The sequence below is a fragment of the Perissodus microlepis genome, chromosome 14 (genome assembly GCF_051167445.1).
Source record: "Perissodus microlepis isolate ML-2025 ecotype Zambia chromosome 14, ASM5116744v1, whole genome shotgun sequence".
Taxonomy (NCBI): Eukaryota; Metazoa; Chordata; class Actinopteri; order Cichliformes; family Cichlidae; genus Perissodus; species Perissodus microlepis.
The window spans coordinates 38,898,926-38,923,952 of record NC_140474.1 but is presented as its reverse complement, the minus strand read 5'-3'; the positions used below and the strand labels follow the sequence as shown (position 1 = coordinate 38,923,952).

General features: G+C 41.5%; 1 protein-coding gene across 1 annotated transcript; it reads left to right on the top strand.

Moving 5' to 3' along the window:
* Positions 1–2,211: 2,211 nt before the first annotated feature.
* LOC146374428 (DNA-directed RNA polymerases I and III subunit RPAC1-like) lies at positions 2,212–7,713 on the top strand. Its single transcript, XM_084950182.1, has 6 exons — positions 2,212–2,592; positions 3,466–3,537; positions 4,143–4,303; positions 6,218–6,363; positions 6,463–6,579; positions 7,381–7,713. Exons 1-6 carry the CDS (start codon positions 2,521–2,523, stop codon positions 7,497–7,499), a joined length of 687 nt encoding a protein of 228 aa, XP_084806308.1. The 5' UTR covers positions 2,212–2,520; the 3' UTR covers positions 7,500–7,713.
* The last annotated feature ends 17,314 nt before the right edge of the window (positions 7,714–25,027 follow it).

Genomic DNA, 25,027 nt, shown 5'->3' with positions numbered 1-25,027 from the left:
TCCCTAAGGACCCCAAAGTGCTTTACACAACCAGTCATCCACCCATTCACACACTGGTGATGGCAGCTACATTGTAGCCACAGCCACCCTGGGGCGCACTGACGGAGGCGAGGCTGCCGGACACTGGCGCCACCGGGCCCTCTGACCACCACCAGTAGGCAACGGGTGAAGTGTGTTGCCCAAGGACACAACGACCGAGACTGTCCAAGCCGGGGCTCGAACCGGCAACCTTCCGATTACAAAGCGAACTATAAATGTGACCGATTAACAAAAAACTCCCCGAGAATCTATAACACACATCGCACTCCCAGGCGATTTTAAACCAAAAGTCGAAATATAACCTGTTCCCAACAGTTTTAGTTTTTACTTCTTTATCTACAGACTCTGCTGTTTATGGTTGAAGAGTAAACATTACATATAAAAACACAATTCAAACTTAGTGCAAATTTGATAGAAGTTGTGCAAGTACATAGCAGATGTCCTGTTTCAGGATCTGATATGAAAGGTTATAGAACAATAAAAATATTGCAATGTTTGCTGCTAACAGAGAAAGCATTGCATTAAAAATCTACATTATTTATTATTTGTTGCAGATGCTCTTTAGGGAAACATAAAGACATTACATGGTAATATTAAACTTCAGGCCCTCCTGCTGTTTGAGCACAGAGGTCCGAGGGATACAAAGGAATATTAGGACCACATTAAGAAAAAATATATATTATTGATCATTATGAGAATAGATTCAAAATTTCTAGATTAACTTCAAAATAATATTTTGAGAGTAAAGTTGAAATGTGGAGATTAAAGCCTTCTAGAAAACGTTTTGTGTACATGAGTTTGCGATCATACTTCAGAATTGTTTTTAGTTAGAAGGAAATAATTTCCTTGTAAGAGCTTTGAAAAGATTGCAGAAAGCTGCATCTAGTCAGAAGGAAGAACACACGACTGTGTGCAAAATTAAAATACCTGGCACTGGACAGACGCAAAGATAATGATGGTTTACACCCTCAAGCAATAAACACGATGTATGTTGTATCACAAGACCCAATACAATAGATGACGAAGTTGTTTCCCTAACTCATCTATGTATGGCATTTTCTAGAGCAGGGGAGTCAAATTCAAGGCCTCGAGGGCCGGTGTCCTGCAGGTTTTAGATGTGTCCTTGATCCAACACAGCTGATTTAAATGGCTAAATGACCTCCTCAGCAACCTCCTCTTGAACTTCTCCAGAAGCCTGTTAATGAACTAATCATCTGATTCAGGTGTGTTGACCCACGGTGATATCTAAAACCTGCAGGGCACTGGCCCTCGAGGCCTGCAGTTCGACACCCCTGGCTTAAAATGACAACTGCAGTCTCCACATTTCAACTTTTTTCTCAAAATAGTATTTTAAGTTTAATCTCAAAATTCCGTCTTTAACTTAATGTGCCCCTAATACTCTGTCAGACATGGAATGGTGACACTATTTTCTGGAGAATTGATTGGTCAGTGGGCAATAATTTCCAGAGCAGGTTACCATGGCAATTTACCCAGGGTTAACCCTGATGTTACCTGGATAAGTCAAAACCCTGGTCCATAGTGTAAGGCTCTGGCCCTAAAAATATAACACTGAGCAGACATGGATCAATATTTTGCAGAGATAAATAGTTTTTTTTGATTTTGTGTAAGGTTGATGAGACATGTGCAAGCCATTTTATTTAACTTTTTAATATTGTTAATGATAATTAAACAATGTATATATATTATTATTTAACACGGTACAGGCAACTAAAATGTGTTAATCTGACACATTTTTAACACAGAAAATCTCACCTACTTCTTCAGATTTCAGTGGCGCTGTTTCAGTATCAGGAGTGTATACGGAGAGCCGGACAGCTGAGCCAGAGGTTTGATCTGTTTGGCCTGGCAGCAGGTCGTCAGATGAAGTGATTTTTAAAATTACATGTTGAATAAATAAACAAAAACAAGCACCCCCTTCCAGCGCTCAGCATCAGCTAGGAGCGCGTGCACCTGGACCAAACCAAATCATGAAATAAGGATGGGGGAGACGCCAAAAACTAAAGCGCTAAAGCGGAAATCAAGACTTGAAACTACATCATTTTTAAACGACTGACTTTTACTCAATGCACAGTTTATCCCACCGAGTTCTTTTTCATAGGCTGAGTGCTTGATGTTGGCCTTTGCGTCTATCACCACCATATCAACCACAAAGAACTGATTATTGATAACCGATAACCACACAGTGCCTCCGAGTGCTACTGACGAATGACTGCAGTTTTTATTCATCACTCAGTGTGAACTGGCGCAAAGTCCATGAACACCGTGCAGTATGAGCATACTGTGAAAAATACCCGGTGCTGCAATTTTGATCTTGTCTACCGTATATGAGCCAAATTTCTCCGCGTGCGTATTAGAGAGAAACCCCCTGATTCATACAGCTGCTGATGGAGAGGAGAGAACCACTACTGTACCATAAAGGGGGTGCGGGCGGAGCCAAAGACTCCCCGCCCACTCGGCAAAATGGCAGCCAGCATGGAGAACGTGGAAGAAATTCGGAATCGAGTAATATTGGGAGAATTTGGTGTGACGAATGTAAGTGCGGCTGTGATCGTGGATTTGGAGAGGCACAGCATGTCCTCTGTGGGGTAGTGAGGCTCTGACTGACACGCTTTAACTGATACGCGTGTTTGACACGGACTGCATTAATATTACTTAATGAGCACTTATTATAATATACAACAATCATACATGGAGGTGAAAGTATAATGTGTTTCTGCGTTGATTATTCACTCGTAGTATCACCTGCCGGTGTCGTGCCAAAGTAGGTATCCCCGACAGAATGTGTTTCCCCTGTGCTGGGAGCACGCAGGAAGTACTGATGTTTTCAGTTTGTGAAAAAGTGAAAAATTAGTATTGTTACATTACCATTCAGTTTGAGGGTTACTACAGAAAATTATGTATTTATTGCTCACGGGGTATCGGATGGGATTATTTTAACAAACCATTAACATTTTAGCTGATAACTATTTTTATTCTCCTGTAACTTTACTATATAAAGAGCTAAATCCTCCAAAGTTTCAGGAGTAATGCGTCATAATAAGAAGTGTTTGTGAACTAAAAATCAGCAGTGTGGGAGACTGTTTGTCCGTGATTTACATAGGGGACAAACAGTCAGGATCAGCCTGATATTATTTGTATCCCACTATAATTTCGTTGTATAAAGATCTAACATCTCAAAAATGTCAGGAGTAGTTAGTCATTATGAGAAGTGTTTGTAAACTAAAAATCAACAATGTGGGATACTGTTTGTCCGTGATTTGGACAATCCAGCGTGTGCTCCCGACGCAGGGGAAACAAATTCTGTCGGGGATACCTAGTTTGGCACAACACCTGATCATACTTGTGGACCTGTGTGCTGTTGTTGTCTCTTATTACTCTCAGCCATTATTTATCTGTTGCTCTTAGGTTCATACTACAGATTTCCCTGAAAACTACCCCGGATATGACGACACTTGGAACGTGGAGAAATTTCAAAAGGTAAAATGTTGTCACTGCGGTGGGCCTGTAAACGCTGGGAGGACGAATGTCATCAGTTTTCTTCTGTAAATCTCACATGGCTTTTGTGCGCTATTGGGAATGATGCACAAGCCTTTATTGAGATGCTGATCCGGCTTATTTGGAGTCTTTACAGGGATCTGCTCTTCTTACTGGCCAGTTTGGTCCATAAGTGTCCAAAATGTGTATAAATGTTTGCACAGCAACAGATTTGTAATTTCACCTATCCATACCACCACATTTCATTTTTAATCAAGTAATCGAGATGCGACTGAAGTGCAGACGTTCAGTAGTAACTTAAAGCATTTAACCAAAGTACTGCTTTTAACACACCACATGGTCATAATTATTCTAAGCATCATTCTTGGCCTGATTCGACGCCAGCAGAACCTTTAGGTTATGTTAGTCACCTGCCTTTTCCTTACATTTGTCTGTCCACCAGTAAAAAGTGTTAAATGTGTATCTGGACAAAGATGTGTACAGACTAGAGTGACTAACGTGCTAAATAAAAGACCAGTGCTTTGCTTGTGCCTTTAACAAATGCGTGCGATTCTAAATAGAAATGGATCTCTCCTGTTTCTTTGCAGAACTTCAGAATCGATGTCGTGCATCTGGATGAAAACAGTATGGAGTTCGACATGGTGGGGATTGATGCAGCCATTGCCAATGCCTTCAGAAGGATCTTACTGGCAGAGGTGAGCTTGTTTTGTTGTGTCACTACGGTTTCAGACCTGTTCTTGAACTTTCAGTATGTGAGGGACTTTGGTTGATGAAGAACGTGTACATTTTGTGAATTTAGGCATTTAGTTTATTCATTTTATGCAAATGTATTTTGGAAGCTGCTAATTATTATTTAATTTTTTTTTTGGTGCCTACTATGGCTACAGAAAAGGTGTTCATCTATAGTAATACCTCCATTGTCCAAGACGAAGTCCTGGCCCACAGATTAGGCCTCATCCCCATCAAAGCTGACCCTCGTCTGTTTGAGTACAGAAACACTGGTAAAGCATCATATTGAACCACTCACCCATAAGGCAGTTGACACCAATGCTCATTTTATCCCACTGTGTCATCTTCTTGTCATGTGACAAAGTGCCGGTTTAGATAACATCTTGCTTAGTCATAAGTCTAAGAATAAAGACAGTTTTCCTGCGGTGCTGCAGAAACTGAAACTTGACAATGAGCCTGACCTCAGTTGTACTGAGCATCTGAAACAGATATGACGGAGAGGTCATGCCTGTTTCCTGCTTATGCCATGTTCTAGTTGCCTCGTTCATTCATGCGTTATGAGCATTAGTACCTTTAGAACACATCTCGTCCTGTAGCTGTGCTTGGTAGGGAAAAAAACTGTGACTCCACGTGAATGTGGAGTCAGTCATCTGTCCGCAGGTTTGTGCTGTGAATGAAAGACTAAATAATCACTTTTTATAATTTCATGAGCTGCAAATTTCCAGTGTCTCCTGCACTTGACTTAACAGTGATGATGTGCAGCATGTTAAGCAACATGTTTAAAATGCTGCTTTGGTTTTTTGAGGGGAGGAGTCTGCAGAGGAAGAGGGTTCAGAAATAGACACAATTCAACTGCAGCTGAAGATTAAGTGCAGCAGGAATCCCAGAGCAAGCAAAGACTCGTCAGACCCACGAGAGCTGTACTTAAACCAGGTTTGAAACTCCTGGGTTTGAATCCACTGGTCGGTCAGGGGCTTTCCGTCCTCAGTTTGCATGCTCTTCCTGTGTGTGTGGGTTCTCTCAAGGTACGCTGGCTCCCTCCCACAGTCCAAAGATGTGTATGCGCATGCATTAATTGGCAACACTGAATCGGCTATAATGCCTGGATTACACTTTGCTGCGGACATCGACACGAGCAGCTGGAGGCCAGATTCCTGAATAGTAATTCCTGTTATATTTCTTTGAATTCATAGTTGTTGGGTTGTAATGTAAATTCTCAGCAGATGAGTACATACAGTCACAAAAAAAGGCCTGGCCAACGGACATCTGTGTGGACCCTCATACTACTGAAGCATGGAGGAGAGGGGGTGTGCGGGTGTGGGGGTGCTTTGCTGGTGACACTGTTGGGGATTTATTCAAAATTACCTAAACTCAATGGAGATGGTTTGGGATGAGATGGACCGCAGAGTGAAGGCCAAAGGACCAACAAGTGTCCTTCAGGACAAGAGAAGCATTTCAGGGAATGCGTGACAAGCAGTAATCCAAGCAAAGGGTGACTGTTTTGAAGAACCTAAAATATCAAACATGTTTTGAGTTATTTCACACTTTTTTGTTTACTATATAATTCCATATGTGTCCATTGTGTTTTGAGACTTTCAGTGAGATGTGTGTGCGTGTGTGTTTGTAGGGCTTTAGATAGGTGTGTGCACCAAATGGTGGCGTACAGGAGTGGCTGACTTTTTCCATAATATCACGTTCTGGCTGCAGGGAGTTCAATTACAAGATGAAATGTGTGTTAACAGATGACCCTGGGTATGTGGCTGGTGCACTACTAAAACATCTCAAGCTAAGGATGGAATGTTTTCAGGATGTGCTGAAGTGAATGCAGCAGTTTACATACTACTTGGATGTTATCAGTCCAAATAACGGGATAGTCTGTAAACAGTATTTTCTGCTGCCTAATGATAAAGTGTCTTCTCTGTTGTGTGTTTAGGCAAAGACCATGCCAAGTTCTCCCCAGTGGCCACAGTTACCTCCTCCTCCCAGAGATCACCCTCCTGGAGGTGGTGGAGGGAGAGAAGGCGGAGCGATTAAAACAGTGCTTCTCACGAGGAGTTATAGACCTGGAAGATATTAATGGTAAGAGTGGCTTCACTTAAATTCAACAAGTTACATTGTGTTAACCTGCAATCAGTCACCTGATGCTGCGAATGTTATCACATTTTTTGTGTATTTAAGGGACAAAGGTTGCCAAAGTTGTGAACAGTCGCCTGGATAAATGCAGCCAGGAAGTCCTCCGACACAGTGACCTGAAGAATGTGGTGAAGCTTGGACGAGTGCGAGACCATTTCATCTGTACGTTCATGTGTAGCTGCTATAAGACACCATGCAAACTCACTGATAAAAATGCAAATATTCCTTTTACAGTGGCCTAGCCACTCCTAAAATCATGAATCAGTGCCCTGTCTCTTTGTTTATTCCACACAGTCTGTAACAGAGTCAGTTTAAGAGAGATACGCGGCATTCAAAGAATCTGAAGTCTATATGCTGTGAAACCACAGCTGCTTTATTCAAGGGGTCAATCCATACCTGAAATGATAAATGATAATAGTCTTGGTGTTGGACAGATGCGCATTCACTTGTATGCTAAAATATATCTGTACTGATTATTAGTCAGTGTTCTTTTCGGTGTTTACCCCTCGGCCAGAATAAGCTGATTGGTTGTTATAGTCACCCTACTGGGTGGGCGATGTGGACACTTAAGTTTGTGATTGCATTACTCACCTAGAGTTGTGAAATTGATACCATAGGTGCATCTACTAAAACCCTCAGACCAGTTCAAATCTCAGTGACCTCAAACTTAAAGCCAGGGGTCAGAGGTCGAGTTTTCTGAAAATCTTTTGAATGCGATAACTCAGGACCCCATGGGGCTGCACGGCATTAAAGCGTTAGCACGGTTAGCTCGTTAACACGTTAGCGCCGGTGATCCGCGCTAACTTGCTAACAGAGATTTGCCGCGTTAATGCGGTTATGGCGTAAACGTCATTTTAACAAGATTAACGCTGACAGCACTAATTTCTACACTTGCACAGACTTTGAATACGTGCATCACTGTCTTTACACTATTTTAGCCCATGGATGTTTTTTCTTTTACAGTTACAGTGGAATCCACCGGGATCCTGCCTTCAGACGTCTTAGTCACAGAGGCGATTAAGGTCCTCATGGCTAAATGTCAGAGGTTTCTCAATAAACTGGACTCGACTGTTATGGAATGAAAGGATGACTGAGCAGCCCGTCAGACCTCGGATGGTTCTTACTATGCTGTCAGTGGAATGACTGTGTTCAAATATTCTATACTGATAAAGGGTACACAGAAATTTCAAAATGCAGGTGTTTTGTTGGTATCATCTGAGTATGTATATACAGCTTTGTCTGGTATTTTGTATACTTTCCATTAAACAAATGTTGAATTGAAGACAAACATCTTAATATTATTGACTGTCAGAGTACTTTCCACTTTTTTTTCTTTTCTAAATAAAATAGCATTAACTGTTTAGGAATTACAGCTATTTTTATGCACAGTTCTCCATCGTTAGAGGCTCAAAAACAAATTGGACAGTTGACTGACAATATGAGATCCAAAGAGATTTCAGTCCAAATGAAGGAGACCACCATGAGATCTATTTTGTTTTCCAGCTTCTCAGTTAGAGAGAAAAACACTGCAAGAATGCCAAACTCATTGTTAAAAAAGGAACTCACTGCCAACAGGTCCAGAAGACCACAGAAGTGGATGTACTTAGTAAAGTAAAAGGAGGTATGTTTATCGTCGCCAAAATCTGCAATCGAGAGAAATTACTGTTTATTTTCTAGAAGGAGAATCCCAGATCAGACTACCAGGAAGCATGTAAACAGTTCTGGTAAAGAATGTTTGGACAGATTAAGCTGGGAAAAGAGACACGGAGGAGGAGAGAAACAACTCTTGATTGGACACCACATGTATCAAATATGATGGAGGCAGTGTAATGGCATAGGTATGTATGGTTGACAGTGGGATGAAGTCAGTAGTGCTTATTGATTGTGTGATAGAAGTATCAGGATGTATTATGAAACACACAAAACTATGTCCTCTGATTCAGTCAAATGCTACAAAACTGACAGAGCTTTACATGGATAGCGACCCAAAGCAAAATGGAAACCGAACCAAAGACTTTCTTAAGGCAAAGAAATGGGATATTTTTCTAGACTAGACTACAAAAACCTTTCCTTACATTTAAAATTGTACTAGTTTTTCCAGTTACTTTTGAGCTTGTGATAATGGGTGACTGTATAAAATGTAACTCATAAACAGTTACAGAACTTCTGTTGAGCCCTTTGAGTCTAAAAGTGTGCACTTCTGTCCCGTCTTGACAGTGTGATTTCCAATTCACCATTGTGGTCCGCACAGGCAGAACTATGAAAAACATACCATTGACCCAACTGTATGCACTACTGTCCAAAAGTTGTGGATACTTTGCACAGCTGGACTGGCCATCGGGCATACGGGGCATTTGCCCGGTAGGCTGATGTTGTTTGTTTGTTTGTTTCTAACGTTATAAATAATGAAAGGTGGTGGATTGAGTGGTCATGATCGACTCTGGGCTGGACCAATTACAATACATCCATATTGAGGTGAAAAGGAACGTGATTTGTCCCGTACGTCACATCTGCCTCGGGTACAAACAAAGGCGGCGGTGTATGCATTTACATCAACAACACTGGACCACAGCGCTAGGACTACTGCATGACATCATCAGCAAACACGAGACTGCTCACCCAGTTGCTGCGTTTGTTGCTGCCGGGGATTTTAATCACTGCACCCTCAGGACTGTGGTCCCAAAGTTCCATCAATACTTGAGCTTTCCGACAAGGAACAACAACATCATAGACCAGGTCTACAGCAATGTAAGAGGCGCATACAAGGCAGTGCCTCGCCCGCATTTTGGACAGTCCGACCACATTTCTGTGTTCCTCTATCTGGCATACAGGCAGCTCCTCAAACGAGCCCCCCAAGTAAGTAAAATTACTAAAGCTTGGAGTGAAAAGACTGATTCGGTGCTTCAGAACTGCTTTGGTGCTACAAACTGCGGTGTGTTTAAGACTGCTGCCATGAGAGAGGACTGTTCTGTGGATTTAAAGGAATATGCACCAGTGGTCACCAGCTACCTCACCACATGCATTGACAATATTGTCCCCACCAAGCGCTACAAAACATATCCAAATCAGAAACCATGGTTGAACTGTGAGGTACGTTCCATGCTACATGCACACTCCACTGACACAGAGCGCTACAAAAAGGCCAGATATGACCTACATACAGACTGAAGCTGGAGGGATACTACAACAACTCGAATCCCGACGAATGTGGCAGGGCCTCCAACACATCACTGATTTCCCCTGACAACATCCCAGGCCATGCTTTGAGTGTTTGCTCTTCAGAGACATTTTCAATTTGTCCCTCACCCAGTCAGCTGTGCCCACATGCTTCAAGACCACCACCATAGTGCCCCTCCCCACGTAAATAACCTGTTTGAATGACTTTCGCCCCATTGCACTCACTTCAAATTGTAATGAAGTGTTTTGAGAGGATTGTCATGTCCCATATCAAAGAAGCCATCCCGGACAGATTAGACCCTCTGCAATTTGCATATCGGAGGAATCGCTCTACCGAGGACGCCGTTAATGCAGCCATCCACACAGCCCTTTCACACCTCGGAAACAAGGACATGTATGTTCGAATGCTGTTTATAGACTACAGCTCAGCATTCAACACCGTCGTCCCACCGTGAAAAAGCTCTCTACTCTTGGACTGACATCCCCCTCTGTCTCTGGGTCCTGGGCTTCCTCACAGGCAGACTCCAGGCAGTCAGAGTTGGTACCAGGACATGAGGTACAAAGATAGTGAGCACAGCGACTCCCCAGGCTGTGTGCTCAGTCCACTCCTGTACACCTGTTCACCTATGACTGTGTCCCCTCCCAAAGCAACACCTCCATCATTAAATGACACAACCATCGTCAGGCTGATTACTGCTGGAGAGGAGACTGCCTACAGGGAAGAGGTGGCTCAGCTGGTGCCTGGAAAATAATCTCTCCTTAAATGCTGAGAAGACTAAGGAGATGATTATTGACCCAAGAATGAGGAGAGACCAGCACGCCCCACTATGCATCAACAGGACTCAGGTGGAGAGGGTGAAGACATTCAAATTCCTTGGCACCCACATCAGTGAGGATCTCACCTGGACCCATAACACACGGCAGATCATCAAGAAGTCTCAACAACGACTCTTCTTCCTAGGGAAGCTGAGAAAATTTGGATTAACCTCCAAACTTCTCAGCAACTTTTACAGATGCACAGTGGAGAGTATCCTGACAAACTCCATCACAGTGTGCTACGGGAACTCAGGACAGGAAGGCACTCCAACGTGTCATCAAAATGGCACAACTCATCTGTGGAGTACCACTACAGGACATTTACAACACTCAGGGCAAACTATATCATTAAGGACAGCACCCACCCACAGCACACACTGTTCACACTCCTACCATCTGGCAGACGATACAGGAGTGTGAAAGCTAGGACAACCACACTTAAAAACAGGTTCTATCCACAATAGTGATGTGTCGGTCGCGAACGAAATGGCTCTTAGAGCCGGTTCTTTGACGTGAACGACGCGAGCCGGCTCCTTATCGTGAGCCATGTTTTTTTTTTCTTTCTCTCACCCCCTCTCTCTCGCACTTTTTTTCCGCTTCACTCTGCACACGAGCCTTGTGCTTTGCAAAACAGATCTTTGTTAGGCTCCACACTGCACTGAAGAGTCAAAGTGTCTCATATGTTCATCTGACAAGTAAAAGAACACATTTTTGTTTCCCGAGGTGGGCAACTTATTGGAAACAAACACAAAAGGTTTGAGCACTGATACCTGGCATTGCTGGCATTGAAAGATGCAATGCCAGCAATGTGGATAGTCAAGACTAAAACCAATCATTAAGCAAAGACAACAGGGATCATTTGTTTCTGTTTATTTAGCATTCACAGCATTTGTAGTTGCCTTCTGTACAGGGGAAGTCCACGCACACTGTGTGGTACCGCCATCCGCAGAAGGTGCATTCAATCTCTGTAAGAAAAACTAGATTGTCTGAGACTGAAATGATATTAAGTGGTGATTTGTAAAACTTCAAGTGTATGACAAGGTGAAAACAAATACACAATTGCATGTCATGTAGTTGAAGGTTTTTTTTTTCTTTTGGAAGACCGGAAAACACTGAAAGTTACAAATTAGTCCTTTATTTATCCAGGTAAAAAAAAAAATCTCATTGAGATTAAAAATCTCATTTCCAAGAGAGACCTGGCGTCATGGCAACAAAAGTCACATACCACATAGGTATATAACATTTAAAACAAACACAATATCCTAACATGTGTAACAAATGTATTGTGCTTGAAACAAATTCAGAATAGGTGATAAAGCCAGCTGCACATGTGTGTCACGAGTAAATCTGGCTGTATAATAAACAGAAACAAGTGATCCCTGCTGTCTTTGCTTAATGGTTGGTTTGAGTCTTGACAATCCACATTGCTGTCATTGCATCTTTCAATATGTTTGAGGGTAGATTTGAATGCACCAGTGTAAGTGCAGCCACTCAGACTCTACTCAATGTGTTCATAGAAACAGGTGCAGATGTGTCACGAGTTCATCTAGCAGTAGGCTATGGCACTTGGCCACAGGTGGCAGTAGTGGACTGACCTCCATTTGAGACTGCTCCAGCTACTGTGACAGTCAGTAGATCTGCTACAAATTGCAGATCATATGCAAGTTTTGGAAATTACATTATAAATATTCCTAACTTAGCCATGGCAGCCATGTTGATGTATTACCTATATTGGCTGAAAATGTTCATTTCCAGAGAAAAGACACAGGCAGACTGTGCTTACAGGATGTTACATGTTATTATGTGATGTTATTGAAATCATCATGAATAACGGGAGTGGTGATTCCTATAACTTTGTGTATATAATTTGGCATTTCTTACTGATGTAGGCCAAAAATAAATACATAATAAAAATTTTATTTATTTTAAAGGTTTATTTGCAAGATACAAAAACAGACAAAAAAAACAAATGTGTGTGTGTGTGTGTAAAGTTCCACGTGTATTGTGGAACTTTACACACACACACAGAAAACATATTAAGGATTGTACATTAACATAAAACTGTTGTTTCACCAGAGAAACACACACACACATGAAGAGAGAGAGAGAGAGAGAGACAATATGCAAACAGCTACCAAACAGTCATCATAATTCGTCACACAATGAGAAAAGGACAAATCAACAATTAACAATGACTAATTAATATTAAAATCTGTAACATAATGTATTGTTTGGAGTTTAGTCTGATTGTTTCAGGATGACCTGCCATTATCCAATCACACATCTGCTTACCTGCATCTGTTGCTCGTTTCTCCTCCTCTTCTTTTCTATTTTTTCTAAACTGAGCACCTGATGGCTTTGAACTTTTCTTGTCCACCGTCCATTGGTTTGAATTTTGCACTCCAGTACAAACACAAATCCCCCAACCCGAGGATCACCACAATTAACCTAACAGACCTACACCTTAGTTCATAGATTCGCTTTGTCTAAGGTTTATTTCTGGGATTTCACACAACCCAGTATTCAGATCGTGAATACATAATGGGCTTGGATTTACAACATTATGAATGAAATGTGATCTATTTGGAAGCAGCATGTCCCCCTCCCCTTTCGACGGGTTGTGTGAGACTTTAAATCATCAAACTGTAAATTATAAATTTTAAATTGTTATTGATCCTTTACCCCGAGTCCTAAAGTGTATATTTATTTTCTTACTCTTCTTATATTTATTGTTTGTTTACTTGCACTGCTGTAGCTGGAGCCTCGTCGTCTCGTCTCTCTATATACTGGACTGTATGTAGCAGAGATGACAATAAAGTTTACTTTGACTTCAGCAGCGCGCAGGCGCACCGAGGGCTCTCGCGCTCACTTTATAGAATTTCGAAAAAACATCGGTGCAAATTATAAGTCTGTATCATAATATCTGTTTGTTGTTTTGTTTTTATTTTGTTTTATTTTGCGTTTTGGTTATTAGATGCCGCTCCAGCCAGCCAGAGACTCCCCCGCTGCCCCGCCCTCTCCTCCCTGTTTCGCCAGCAGCAGGCGCACCTCGCAAACGGAGGGCGCCCTTACTCCCAGCAAATGGGTGATAGAAAACCGATCGGTGCCTACGGATTTCCCAATATGCGCTGGCATGACGTCGGGGAAGCATGGGTACGACCAATTATTTTATTTTTTTTCTTGCCAATGCCCATGATGAGCCCCACCACGATGCCGCCCCGGGCAACCGCCTGTGTCGCCCGTATCAAAAACCGCTACTGTGTGTGTCACAAGTTAATCTGGCTGTGGGCTGTGGGCTATGGTACTTGGCTACAGGTGGCGCTGGTTGACTCGACTCCATTTGAGCGCACACAAAGTAAACTGCACGCTTTATTTGTGCAGCGAAAATGAAACTCAAAAACCGCTACTGCCTATACTACTGCGCTTTGATGTCGCTCGTAAGGGTGAAACGTCTGAGAACCACTGCTACAGAACAATGGAGATTTCCGTTATATGGTAACACCCTCAACTCGCGTGACGCCCAGAATTGTACAATACTGATGCTTGAGAGCGCGCGTGTGATGCAAGTATGTGTAGAGTGTTGAGCGCGTGATCAGTGGTGAGAAAAACAACTCACGAAACCTGACCTTTCTTTACTCGTGGCTCACTTGCACTTCTAATCTATTCGTTTGCACACTTACACACACCCAGCTGTGGTTTCCTGTTTTGCTGGACTCTGGAGAGCCCCGCCTTTAACGGTCTTCTCTCACAGAGAGCAACAGAAAACTTCACTCAGAAAACTTCGAAAAACTCGAGATTGACTGAACTCAGTTCAAAGTTACCTTGACACTTACCTTTAGATGTGAGAGGTAGTGATGGTCCGCTTGAAGCTGACGCTCCGGTGCGTGTGTCAGAAAGATCAACACGCTGCTTCAGAAGCACCGTGTTGAGGCTTGATTCGTTTGGCCAGAGTCACGTGATCAGTGACGTCTGAAGCTTCATTTAGAACGTACCTTTTTTTAAATTGAACTTTATTGAAACACAATGAGTATACAACATACAAACAGATGAAGTTTACAAAAGAACAGAACATGAACATACAGAACCAGGAGTAAAAAAATTATGATATGAGTAGGCGAAAAAAATCAACATATAAATATTGTTCTGAGAGGCTTTTTGTTGGTTGAGTCTGATATTGATTGTATGTACAATTCCATATCCTTATAAAAAGGCAGAAATATGGTGTTTTATTAATAAACTTACATTTATGGATAAAAAAATAGCTAAAAGTATTAACAAATTTTTTATAAAAAAACATTTATCATTCTTCCTGGGGAACTTAAAGAAACAGAATAAAACATTTTCCCATCGTAAAGAAAACTCCCTTAAAATATGGACAATAACAAAACTGCTAAATTCTTCCAGAATCTCTGTAGAGGAACCAAAAAAGATGTGTCACAGTTTCTGGATGATCCCCACAGAAAGTTCAATTAGTATTTATGTCTCTTTTAAATGTTACGATATAGTGACTGGCTGGGTAACATTTATGAAGAATTTTATATGAGATTTCCTTCACCTTGTTCACAATTAGATATTTATGGGATCATCCAGACTGTCTTCCAGGTGATATCTGGAACATGTCGGTTCCAGTAAGATATTATATATATGGGAGAGACACGATATCTTCTTGGAATAAACTACGTATTCTCTTATTGCTGTTACCAAGTTCCTGTGAAAAGCAGATTTTTCCTACTGCTGACTCAGCTGGATCAGGGAGAGTGACTGAGGCAGATATTGAACTGTCAGTGTTTTTATATAACATTAAAGTCCCTGAGGGTATGGCACCAAGCACCACTGAGAATTCCCCAACACTGACGGGAAAATTATATAGTGTAAGGAATTCATTGTAAGTAAGTAGTACTCCCTCTTTATTAACCAGCTGAGCCACCAATAGGATCCCATTTTGGACCCAAGTTTCCAGGAAAAGTGATTTATTTTGAAATAAAATATCTCTGTTGTTCCAGATGAGTTATATGTGTGGTGAGAAGTTGTGTTTATAAATGAGGGTCCACGCTAAGAGGACCTGCTTATGTTTTTTTCCATATAAAATTAAAGAGCATGTGGTCGATGTCTTTGCTAATTTTCTTATCCAGATGTAAGGAGAGAGCAGCATATGCCAGTCGGGATATCCCTTCAGCTTTAGTAATTAAAACTCTACCTTTCAGAGATAAATCCCTTTGCAGCCACTGGTTGAACTTTTGTTTGTGTTTTTTGTATAATCGGAGTGAAGTTTGACGAGCATCTTGACTTTTGGTCTTTGGATATTAACAGTCCTGGGTATGTGACTTCTTGTTTAACAGAAATGTTACAGAGAGCATTTGCAGTGCAGCCTTTAATTGCTAGTAATTCACATTTTTTTAGATTTAGACATAAACCAGATGCCTCAGAGAAATCACTAGTAACACTAAGGGCTGGACGGATTTGATTTGCATTCTTCAAGAAGAGTGTGGTGTCATCAGCTAGCTGGCTGATGATGAGCTCCTTATCAGCTGTGGTGATTCCTTGTATAACAGGTCAAATCTTGGGGTGGAGTCTTAATCATTTTAATTGAGCTATTGCCATTCGTGTACAAGGTTTTGATAGCTTTACAGAAAAATGCCAAATTTTTCCAAAGAGTGGAAAATAAATTGATGTTCAATTGTATCAAAAGCCTTTTAAAAATCCAGGAAGAGAATGAAGCTATTGTCAGATACCAAATCAGAGTAATCAAGTAGATCTAAAACCAGTCTCATGTTCTTAGAAATGTGTCTATTTCTCATAAAGCCTGATTGTGTCTCATCGATAATTGTACCCAAGAACTCTTTCATTCTGTTAGCAAGTACTAAAGCCATAATCTCATAGTCATTATTGAGCAGACAGATGGGTCTCCAATTATCAATAAGAAGTACGTCTTTGTTTGGCTTTGGAATAAGTGTTATGAGACCCTGAGTAAGAGTAGGAGGGAGGATGTTATTCTCTATACTTCCTATGAAAAGCTGCAGTAAGAACGGAGCCAGGAGATTAGAAAATGATTTATAAAACTCTGCAGTTAAACCATCTGTGCCAGGAGATTTGTTGGCCTTAAGTGCAGAAATAGAATTACAAACTTCCTCCACAGTCAGAGGGCTGTCACAGTGACTTCTATCTTCCACAACAATAGTTTTTAGGTTTTTAATATTATTGAGAAACAGCGTTGAGACATCCTCATTATATTTTGAGTTGTACAGTGTTACGGATTCAAAATATTGGAGATGGATACAAGAGGAAAACCAAAATAACAACACTGGTCCGGCCGGGTTGAGTCAAATGATGATTTTAATGAACACGTGTGGGAGATGGACACCGTACGCAGACAGCATCAGATCTCAAAATGGTGGAGCATTGATCAAACTCTTATAGCCTCTAGTGGCCCCCACCTAATCATAAAAGCCTAAACATTCACATTCTTTCTCTCACACGGCGCCTAAGCTACGACTTTGGCTCCCTGTTTATCTGCTCCTGCTGAGATGGGGCAGAAAACCTCTCCAGTATGTTCTGTTCTCTTCTAATCAGACAAATAAGGCGATGACTTTCTGCGAACACTATTTCTTATAACTCAGCAGTATAATGCATCATAAAACAATATCATTCATTCACAATAAATCAGCAGTCTAATGTAATGCAAATCAGTTTAACAAATGCAATAGTTATCACCTTCTTCTAATTCAGGAGAATAATGCAAACTAAAACTACATAATAATTCACAGTCTTCAATTAGGGGTCTAACATGGCATAAAATAATATTATAATCCCACAACCTCAAATGGGAGCACGTTTGTGTCATGAACGATGATCATCTATTGTGTCTTTATAAAGAAATTATATCCTTTTTGTGCTTCTATGATTAATCTTGTGTCACCTTTAAAACTTCTCTACCAGACTCAGGATGTCATAAACTGGCCGTAGCGACTCTACTGGATGCACGGCAGTAAGAATCAACACACCCACATATGCCTACAGCTGCATTCGGTCCATTTTTCTTCCTCTCTCGTTGTCCCTCCTTGTTTGTCATTGAGTTGGCTGTAGAGCAGGTCATCTGCTAATTGGATGGTTTAATCTCTGTGTGCTCTAGTCTGGAGTTCTTACCAAGGTGTCCTTGGGCAAGTTACTGAACCCCAACTTGGTCTCTGATGCATCTATTGGCATGTGAACGTTAAAAAGCATAAAACAAGCAGAATACACTGTGTGTAATGCTTTCAGTGCTCGAGTAGAAAAGCCACTGAAGGAGTATGGGACCTGGCACATGTGCTTGGACTGTGGTAGATCGTCTTTCTCTGAGGCACATGAGAGAGTCATGCATCGTCTGTCACTGGGGAGGATAGAAGACCAGATCAGTGTTTCCTCACATTACTGCAAATATTCCTCTGTCTCAGCTGACTCCTCTTTCTTGCTTGATTTTTGTCTTCATCATCATTGAAATGGAAGATGTGCAGTCCTCTGACACATCTTCTATTTCAGTTTCACATTCTGAAAATTCAAGAAACTTCAAGAAGCCCAGTCACTTTCTTTCCAAGCTCCTCAGACTACCATGTCCTGGATGCCTGAGAACCTGCTTGAACATAGTTCAGATTCTTCATCACTTTTCTTCACTTCATAGCCTTCTTCCACTTCTGCAGGTGGCTGATGTGCTTTTTCAGAGAAAGGGTAGCATGTGCTCTAAATATTGACAATATTTTCTATATCTTCTAACCCTGGATCTTCCTGAACATTGATTCTCCCTCCTCATTATACTAGAGGACAATATGTGCTTTGTTCTACTGGTCATTGCTTTGCACAACATGGTAAAAAAAAAGTATGCTCATCAAATTATGCAAATCTCCAGTGCAGTGGAGGCCTGTGAGCTACTTTCTGTCTATGTATTATTGTAGGGTCGACCTTACAATACGAAACACCTTGATGCGACTGTTGTTGTGATTTGGCGCTGTGTAAATAAAATTTCATTGAATATAGAGCACCTGCCTCCTCCTTGTGCTGCCTGTTGTTGTTGTTGTGGTTGTTATGACCAGTGCTTGACCCCACACATCAGTGATCCAAGATCAAAGATGTTTGAAAGCAGTATGTTGTGAAAATACAGCTCTTTGCAACACTTTGTACTTTGGGGTCATTTTTGTCCACGAGGACCACAGGTGTTATAAAATCCAATAAAAACCCCATAAATAAATCAAATTACTTGAAACTTATTCCAATCACGCATAGTATAGTAATGAATAACGTCTGTTATTTTCAGACCATTTGATGAATAAAAAACACATTTTTGATAGCAAAAGATTTCTTTAGAAGACAAAAATGACCCAAGGACAACACAAGGGTATAACGAAGAACATTAAAACATTACTGTTGGCCACATGTCGGCAAAGTTATGTGACATTAGTGACGTTTGTACTAACTTAAAGCCTTTACTTTAAAATATACGCCGTTCAATACCTTAATCTTACAATGAGCTCATGTAGACACAAACAAATGAACAAAAGATTTTCTCCTTCATTTCTGTCAAACAAAGCTATATGAAACGTTTCCAGCTGTTAGTATCATGGTTGCTAGGCAACCTGGGCAGCGCGACGGAGGCTAGACCGTCCCATTTCACAAGCCTCGCACTTCCGGCCTTAGCGGTCTTTGAGTACGCGGCCCTTGTGGACCGTTAAGGCTGCAAACCCTGAATTGGGATACAGCCTCAGACTGTGTTAGTGTAACGACCTCTGTGGTGCTGCCTTAACTCAGCTTAAATTACAGGGCGTGGCCATGTTAAAGATGATCCTATAGGTCCAATGAAAATGGTAAATGGCCTGCATTTGTATAGCGCTTTACTCAGTCCCTAAGGACCCTAAAGCGCTTTACACTACATTCAGTCATTCACACACACATTCACAATGGCAAGCTACATTGTAGCCACAGCTGCCCTGGGGCGCACTGACAGAGGCGAGGCTGCCGGACACAGGCGCCACCGGGCCTTCTGACCACCACCAGTAGGCATACATGGGGTTAGTATCTTGCCCAAGGATATTTGGCATGCAGTCAGGAGGCAGCCTGGGATCGAACCACCGACCTTCTGATTAGTGGCTGACCTGCTCTGCCACCTGAGCTACAGCCACCCCAAAAACTCTGCAACACTAAACTTTTTTAAAGTGTCAGCCTCCTCTAGAGCAGGGCTGTCAAACATAAGGCCTGGGGACCAGAGTCGGCCGGCCAAAGACTCTGATTTGGCCCATTGGACAGCTTTGGAAAATATGAAGCAGGTCATCAGTTTCTGGGTTGCAACTTTAAATATATTAAATAGGTTTTACAGCGCCCTGTGACAGTCTGAAGATCTGTACAGGCTGCAACCCACCTGTCATCCCGTGGTGACTGGGATGGGCAGTCCTTGTCCTGTAGAAACACTGAGACGTGCTGCTGAAGCTGCTCTCCTTTATATTAACATGTGTCAGGGATCAAAAGTGCAGTTAAACTTCTTTGCAATGACAGAAAGAGGAGCTTCACTCGTCCGGCCCACTTACGATCAACATGTATATGTGTAAAATCAGTGTGACGCTGCGCTCTAGAGGATAAGGACAACACTGCTCACAGAATCCAGAAACTAGAACAGCTAAGGACAGAAACCCGAGACGGGCGCGAGCAGACCAACAAAGACGTTTGTCATATTCTCTCTGTCTATCCTGTGGGAGGGGCCTAAAGTAGGCACGAGTATTACAGCCATTTCCACTCCCATCTGACACATCACATCCTGTAAGAGGAGGAGAGCGCCGGGGTCGTTCTCAGGAGACTAGAGATGAAGTTCAGTTACAGCAAAGACAATAAAGCAGCATGTAAATAAACTGGACGGGGTTCATTCATGTTTGAAGGGCGCCCATCACTCCACAGTGCAGCTGGAAGTGTGTCCGAGTGTTCAGTCACCCTGCAGGGATCTGTGATTACTCTCAGAGAATATGAATCATAATGCAGACGCTTTTGTTTCTCTTTGGTGGAGTTTGGCTGAAGTTCTTTACTGTCCAACAGCTGATGAAGGTCACCATGCTCACCTGTGATCAGCGTGGGAGGAGTTTCAGGCCTTCAGACAGACGACTGCAGGTCCACTGCTGCACCGATGTTGTTGGGTCCTGAGTCATGAGGACAGAAAAAGACTTGTCAAAGGATCTGCAGGAGAAGAAAGCTGAACTTTATTAAGCAGGAAAAGGACAGAGAACCACTAGATGTCAGTAAAGAGCTGCTCCTCGGCCCATCATCGTGTGCTTTCATGCTGAAACTTCTACATCTGGTTCTAGTGCACAAACATGAACCTGAACTGAAATGTAACACCTGAGACTGTCCAGCAGCTCTCAGTCTTTGTGTCTCCACGTCTCTGCTGGATGGACTCACCCACTGAAGCCAGGACTCAGTGTGGAGCTGTTTGTGGAAAACGTCCTGTATTACCATCACATGACACAGAGGGGTCCACAGTGGGTGGCACCGGTGACACGGGTAAGCTCACAGTCACTGGGAGGCTGAGTGTGGAGTCAGTGTTGCTGTGGTTTGTGTGTGTGTGGAGATGAAACACACCTGTGTGTGCTGTTCCCCCTCACATCTGTTTGACCTCTCACAATGAGCTGACCTCTGCCCCTCCTGCCGTCTCTCACTGGACTAACTTTGTTAGCTGGAAAACAATCGTGTCCACAAAATGTTTCCTTACAAGGTGAAGAAAATTTCATTTAAACCAATTCTTGGATTTTATTGTGAAAAACCTCCTTCAACCATGTCCGAGTGGTACAGAGTCTGTGGATTTTCCCACAGACGTTGCTCCTGTGCTTCCACAGCTGTCACGCAGACACATTACTGACTTCATGTCCAACAAAAGCTGCCAGATTTGTACTTTTCCACGTCCACATCTTTAAATGTGTTTTCAAATTAAAAGCAGCACTTCCTGTTTCCATGGAGGAAATGTAAAATGACGTGGAAGCTTTAAACATGAATGTTTGTGATGCTGTTGACGTCTCATTTTCAGTCTGACATGTTTTATACTCACATATGTCTTGTTTGTGTTTCTGTTATGATGCCATCATTTCCCCTTCATGAAGCTTTATCCTGTTTTCTGTCTTTGATTTGATTGTTTATCAGCTGATTACAGCTCACGTGACCATCCACCATGTTTCCTCCAACCTGTGATCAGACTGGTGCTTTTTTATGTTTCACCACAGAACAGTTAGACTGTGTAACAGACTCTGTGATCCTCTCTGAGATCAGTACTGTCGGTCCAGGTCAGAGGACATGTTGGATCTCTTATTCTTTCACGTCCATGTTAAACAGCTGCTGCGATGAACTGTTAGCAGTAACTCATTAAATATGTCTGCACACTGTGAGAGAGCCGTCCTCCATCAGTGAGGCTGAGATTACAAATGCTCACACTGGGAACAGGAAGCAGATTTCTGTCCGACTGTCATGATGGTAAAAGGATGAAATCCTCTGTAACACAGTCAGGCTGTTACAGCCCATAATAACAATGAACACTTATTAAAATATGAAACAATCACATCAGATAAAACTGTTTTTAATAACATATTTAAACATTCAGGGATCCAACAACATTCACACAATTAAGATCCAAATCATTAGTTACAGCTCACATGGACTGGAATGAGGACACCAGTGACTGAAAGAACCAGTGTTTCCATAACAGACTCATGAACATCATGAACACCACTGTCTCCGTCTTTGGGTTGTTTCAGGGTCCGACTCAGGTGGTCAGTCGGCAGGTCTTCATTCAGAATCCTTGTCCTGTTTCTCTGTCTGACCTTCTTGTATATGTCCCTCTATTTCACTATGGCCAGCTGGACAGACTCCACCCCCACAGACAGCAGGAGCACTGATGGTCACATGACCTCCCTGTGCCCGCCCTCTTTCTTGGACTCAGACTTGTGACATTCCCATGTCTTTTTAGGAGGACTCTTTTCATAGTTCTGGTAAAAAGCATGCATGTAGTTATTGTAACTCAGACATGTCTGATAACTATAATTGGTATTTTAATTGACTTAGCTTCAGCTGTATGCTAGCTACACTCTACAGTGACCTCTGGCCTCTATCTACTAGTGATGTGTCGGTCGCGAGCCGGCTCCTTATCGCATTTTTTTTTCTTTCTCTCTCGCACTTTTTTCCGCTTCACTCCGCACGCGAGCCTTGTGCTTTGCGCTGGGAAGAGGGGGGAGGGGCAGTAGTTACACTGGCAGTAGCACAGGAACAGAGCGGGAGGGAGAGAGAGAGAGAGCCAGGGAAAACAACGTCACATTAGAAAGGTATAGTAATCATCCACAACTATTTTCAGTTGTGGATGATAAAGGATTCAGAAAGTTTATTCATGCAGGTCCATATGACAGAGAATATGCATGTTCTTTTTGTTTTCATATTTTAATTTATATTTAATTGTGTTGTGGTCTGCAGTGTTTTGTGTTGCTTTACTTTAAATTTGTTTAAAAGGAAAAAGCTGAAAATTTAAATAGTTAAAAGTTGAACTGTGAATAGTTGGTTTTTGTATTATATGATTTATTTATTACATTTTATGTGGAGTGAATAAAAGTATATTTACAGTGGCCCCTACAGACAAAGCATGTACAAACTTCAAATAACGTACAAACTCCAAAACACGTACAAACACAACAGAAGTGCTCCAGGATGCTAGGGGGCAGTGTTGAGCTTTTGTTACCTAGTGGCTACACAAGCCAGCAAGTACCAACGACCGGATTTGGTGTGTGGTAGTAACAGGTAAATTAACTTTTTTTTAAAAATTTAAATATATATGAATGCTTGTGTATAAATACAGAAACAATACACATATGCTTTCAATTGTGTAATTTAAGTGATCTAGGTAGCTCTGTTTTGGAAGTTCAGTTAACGCTAGAAATATGTTTTGGAGTTTGTACGTGTTTTGTCTCTAGGGGCCACCGCATATATTTATATATAAACATATATAAATAAAACCACTTTTTTTTTTACATTAGTAATTCCTTTTGAGCATAATTTTATATTATTGTTAATAATAAATTAATTAAAGCAACAAAACAATCTGAAGAGCCGGTTGGGAGCCGAAAGAGCCGGCTCTCTAAAAAGAGCCGGAAATCCCATCACTATTGTGAGGAAGAGGAGGAAGAGCCAGCAGAAGCTGACAGATGGAGAGAATAGACAGACTGTTCCCTGTTTGTGAAGGACTGCTAGAAAAGTTTAACATAACTAATTGTCTGTCCTGAATCAGTCTTATTAGGTAATGTTCAAATAATGTTATCATCCCAGTGTTTTCAGTGTGGGAGAAAGTACTCAGGGCCTTCAAGTTACACACTATGAAAGGCAGCAACAAGTTTAATGTTCAGAAATCTAAAGTATGTATCAACAGCAGAATGGAGCTAAAAATAAATGTTTGTTTCAGGTCTATGAAGCTTTGAGTATTTTGCATTAGTAGCACTGCTGTGTTTGTTGCATCATATTGCTGTAATTGTTTATATGCTTTATATATTCTGAGGTAAGTTGATCTATAGTGTTACATCATATTCTATAAGGATGTTATGTGTTTGTAGACTTTCTGCCCAGTTTGACCCATTTAGCAGAAGTCAGCCTGTTTAAGGCTCTGATATCTATTCTGTATGACTTAAAGCAGTTATGACATGGTCTGATTTTCTTACCCAATAAAGGAATATTCAATATATCAGTCTACTCTTCATTTTATCAGAAACAGTTATCACAGCTCGTACATTTTCTTTTTACACATATATGTAAGCATTGCGCCAAATTTAGTAATGCCAACATATTAAACAAACAACTCACAGCAGTAATACGTGCATGTGAATTGCACGCAGGCCAAGATATAAATATATACACTGACAGCCAGTATGTTTTTTCAGCAGTTCACCACTTTGCAAAAATTTGGCAGAACAGAGGAATGATTACATCTACTGGACACCCAGTACAACATGGAAGTCTTCTGAAGACACTGTTAGAAGTAATAACATTGCCAAAACAGTTAGCATTATGCAAATGTGCTGCACATCAGAAAGATAAATCAGAAATAACTAAAGGCAATAACTTTGCAGATCAAGCAGCTAAGTTAGCCGCACAAAAAACTGTAGACACATTAATGTCTGCATCCACCATGCAAATACCACTTGACGTCCTTAAAGATGAACAAAAAGCAGCACCAACCGCAGAACAGAAGAAATGGTTAAAGTGTGGAGCACAACTAAAAGATGATCTGATGACTTGTGAAGGAAAACCAATACTTCCTAAATCCCTACACAGAGCAGCAGCATTAGTGACACATGGGGTTACCCATGTGTCATCGGCAGGGATGATGCAGATCATTAATACACACTTTTATACTCTAAATTTCGAAACTTCAGTAAAAGAATTTGTGAGAACATGCATGATTTGCCAGAAACACAACTCACAGGGAAATCTAAGGCCAAAAAGAGGACATTTCCCCACACCACGTCATCCATTTCACACCATTCATATGGACTTCATTGAATTAAGTGAAAGTCAAGGCTCAAAATACGCTCTAGTGATTATAGACGTATTCTCAAAATGGCCAGAGATTTATCCAGTGAAAAAA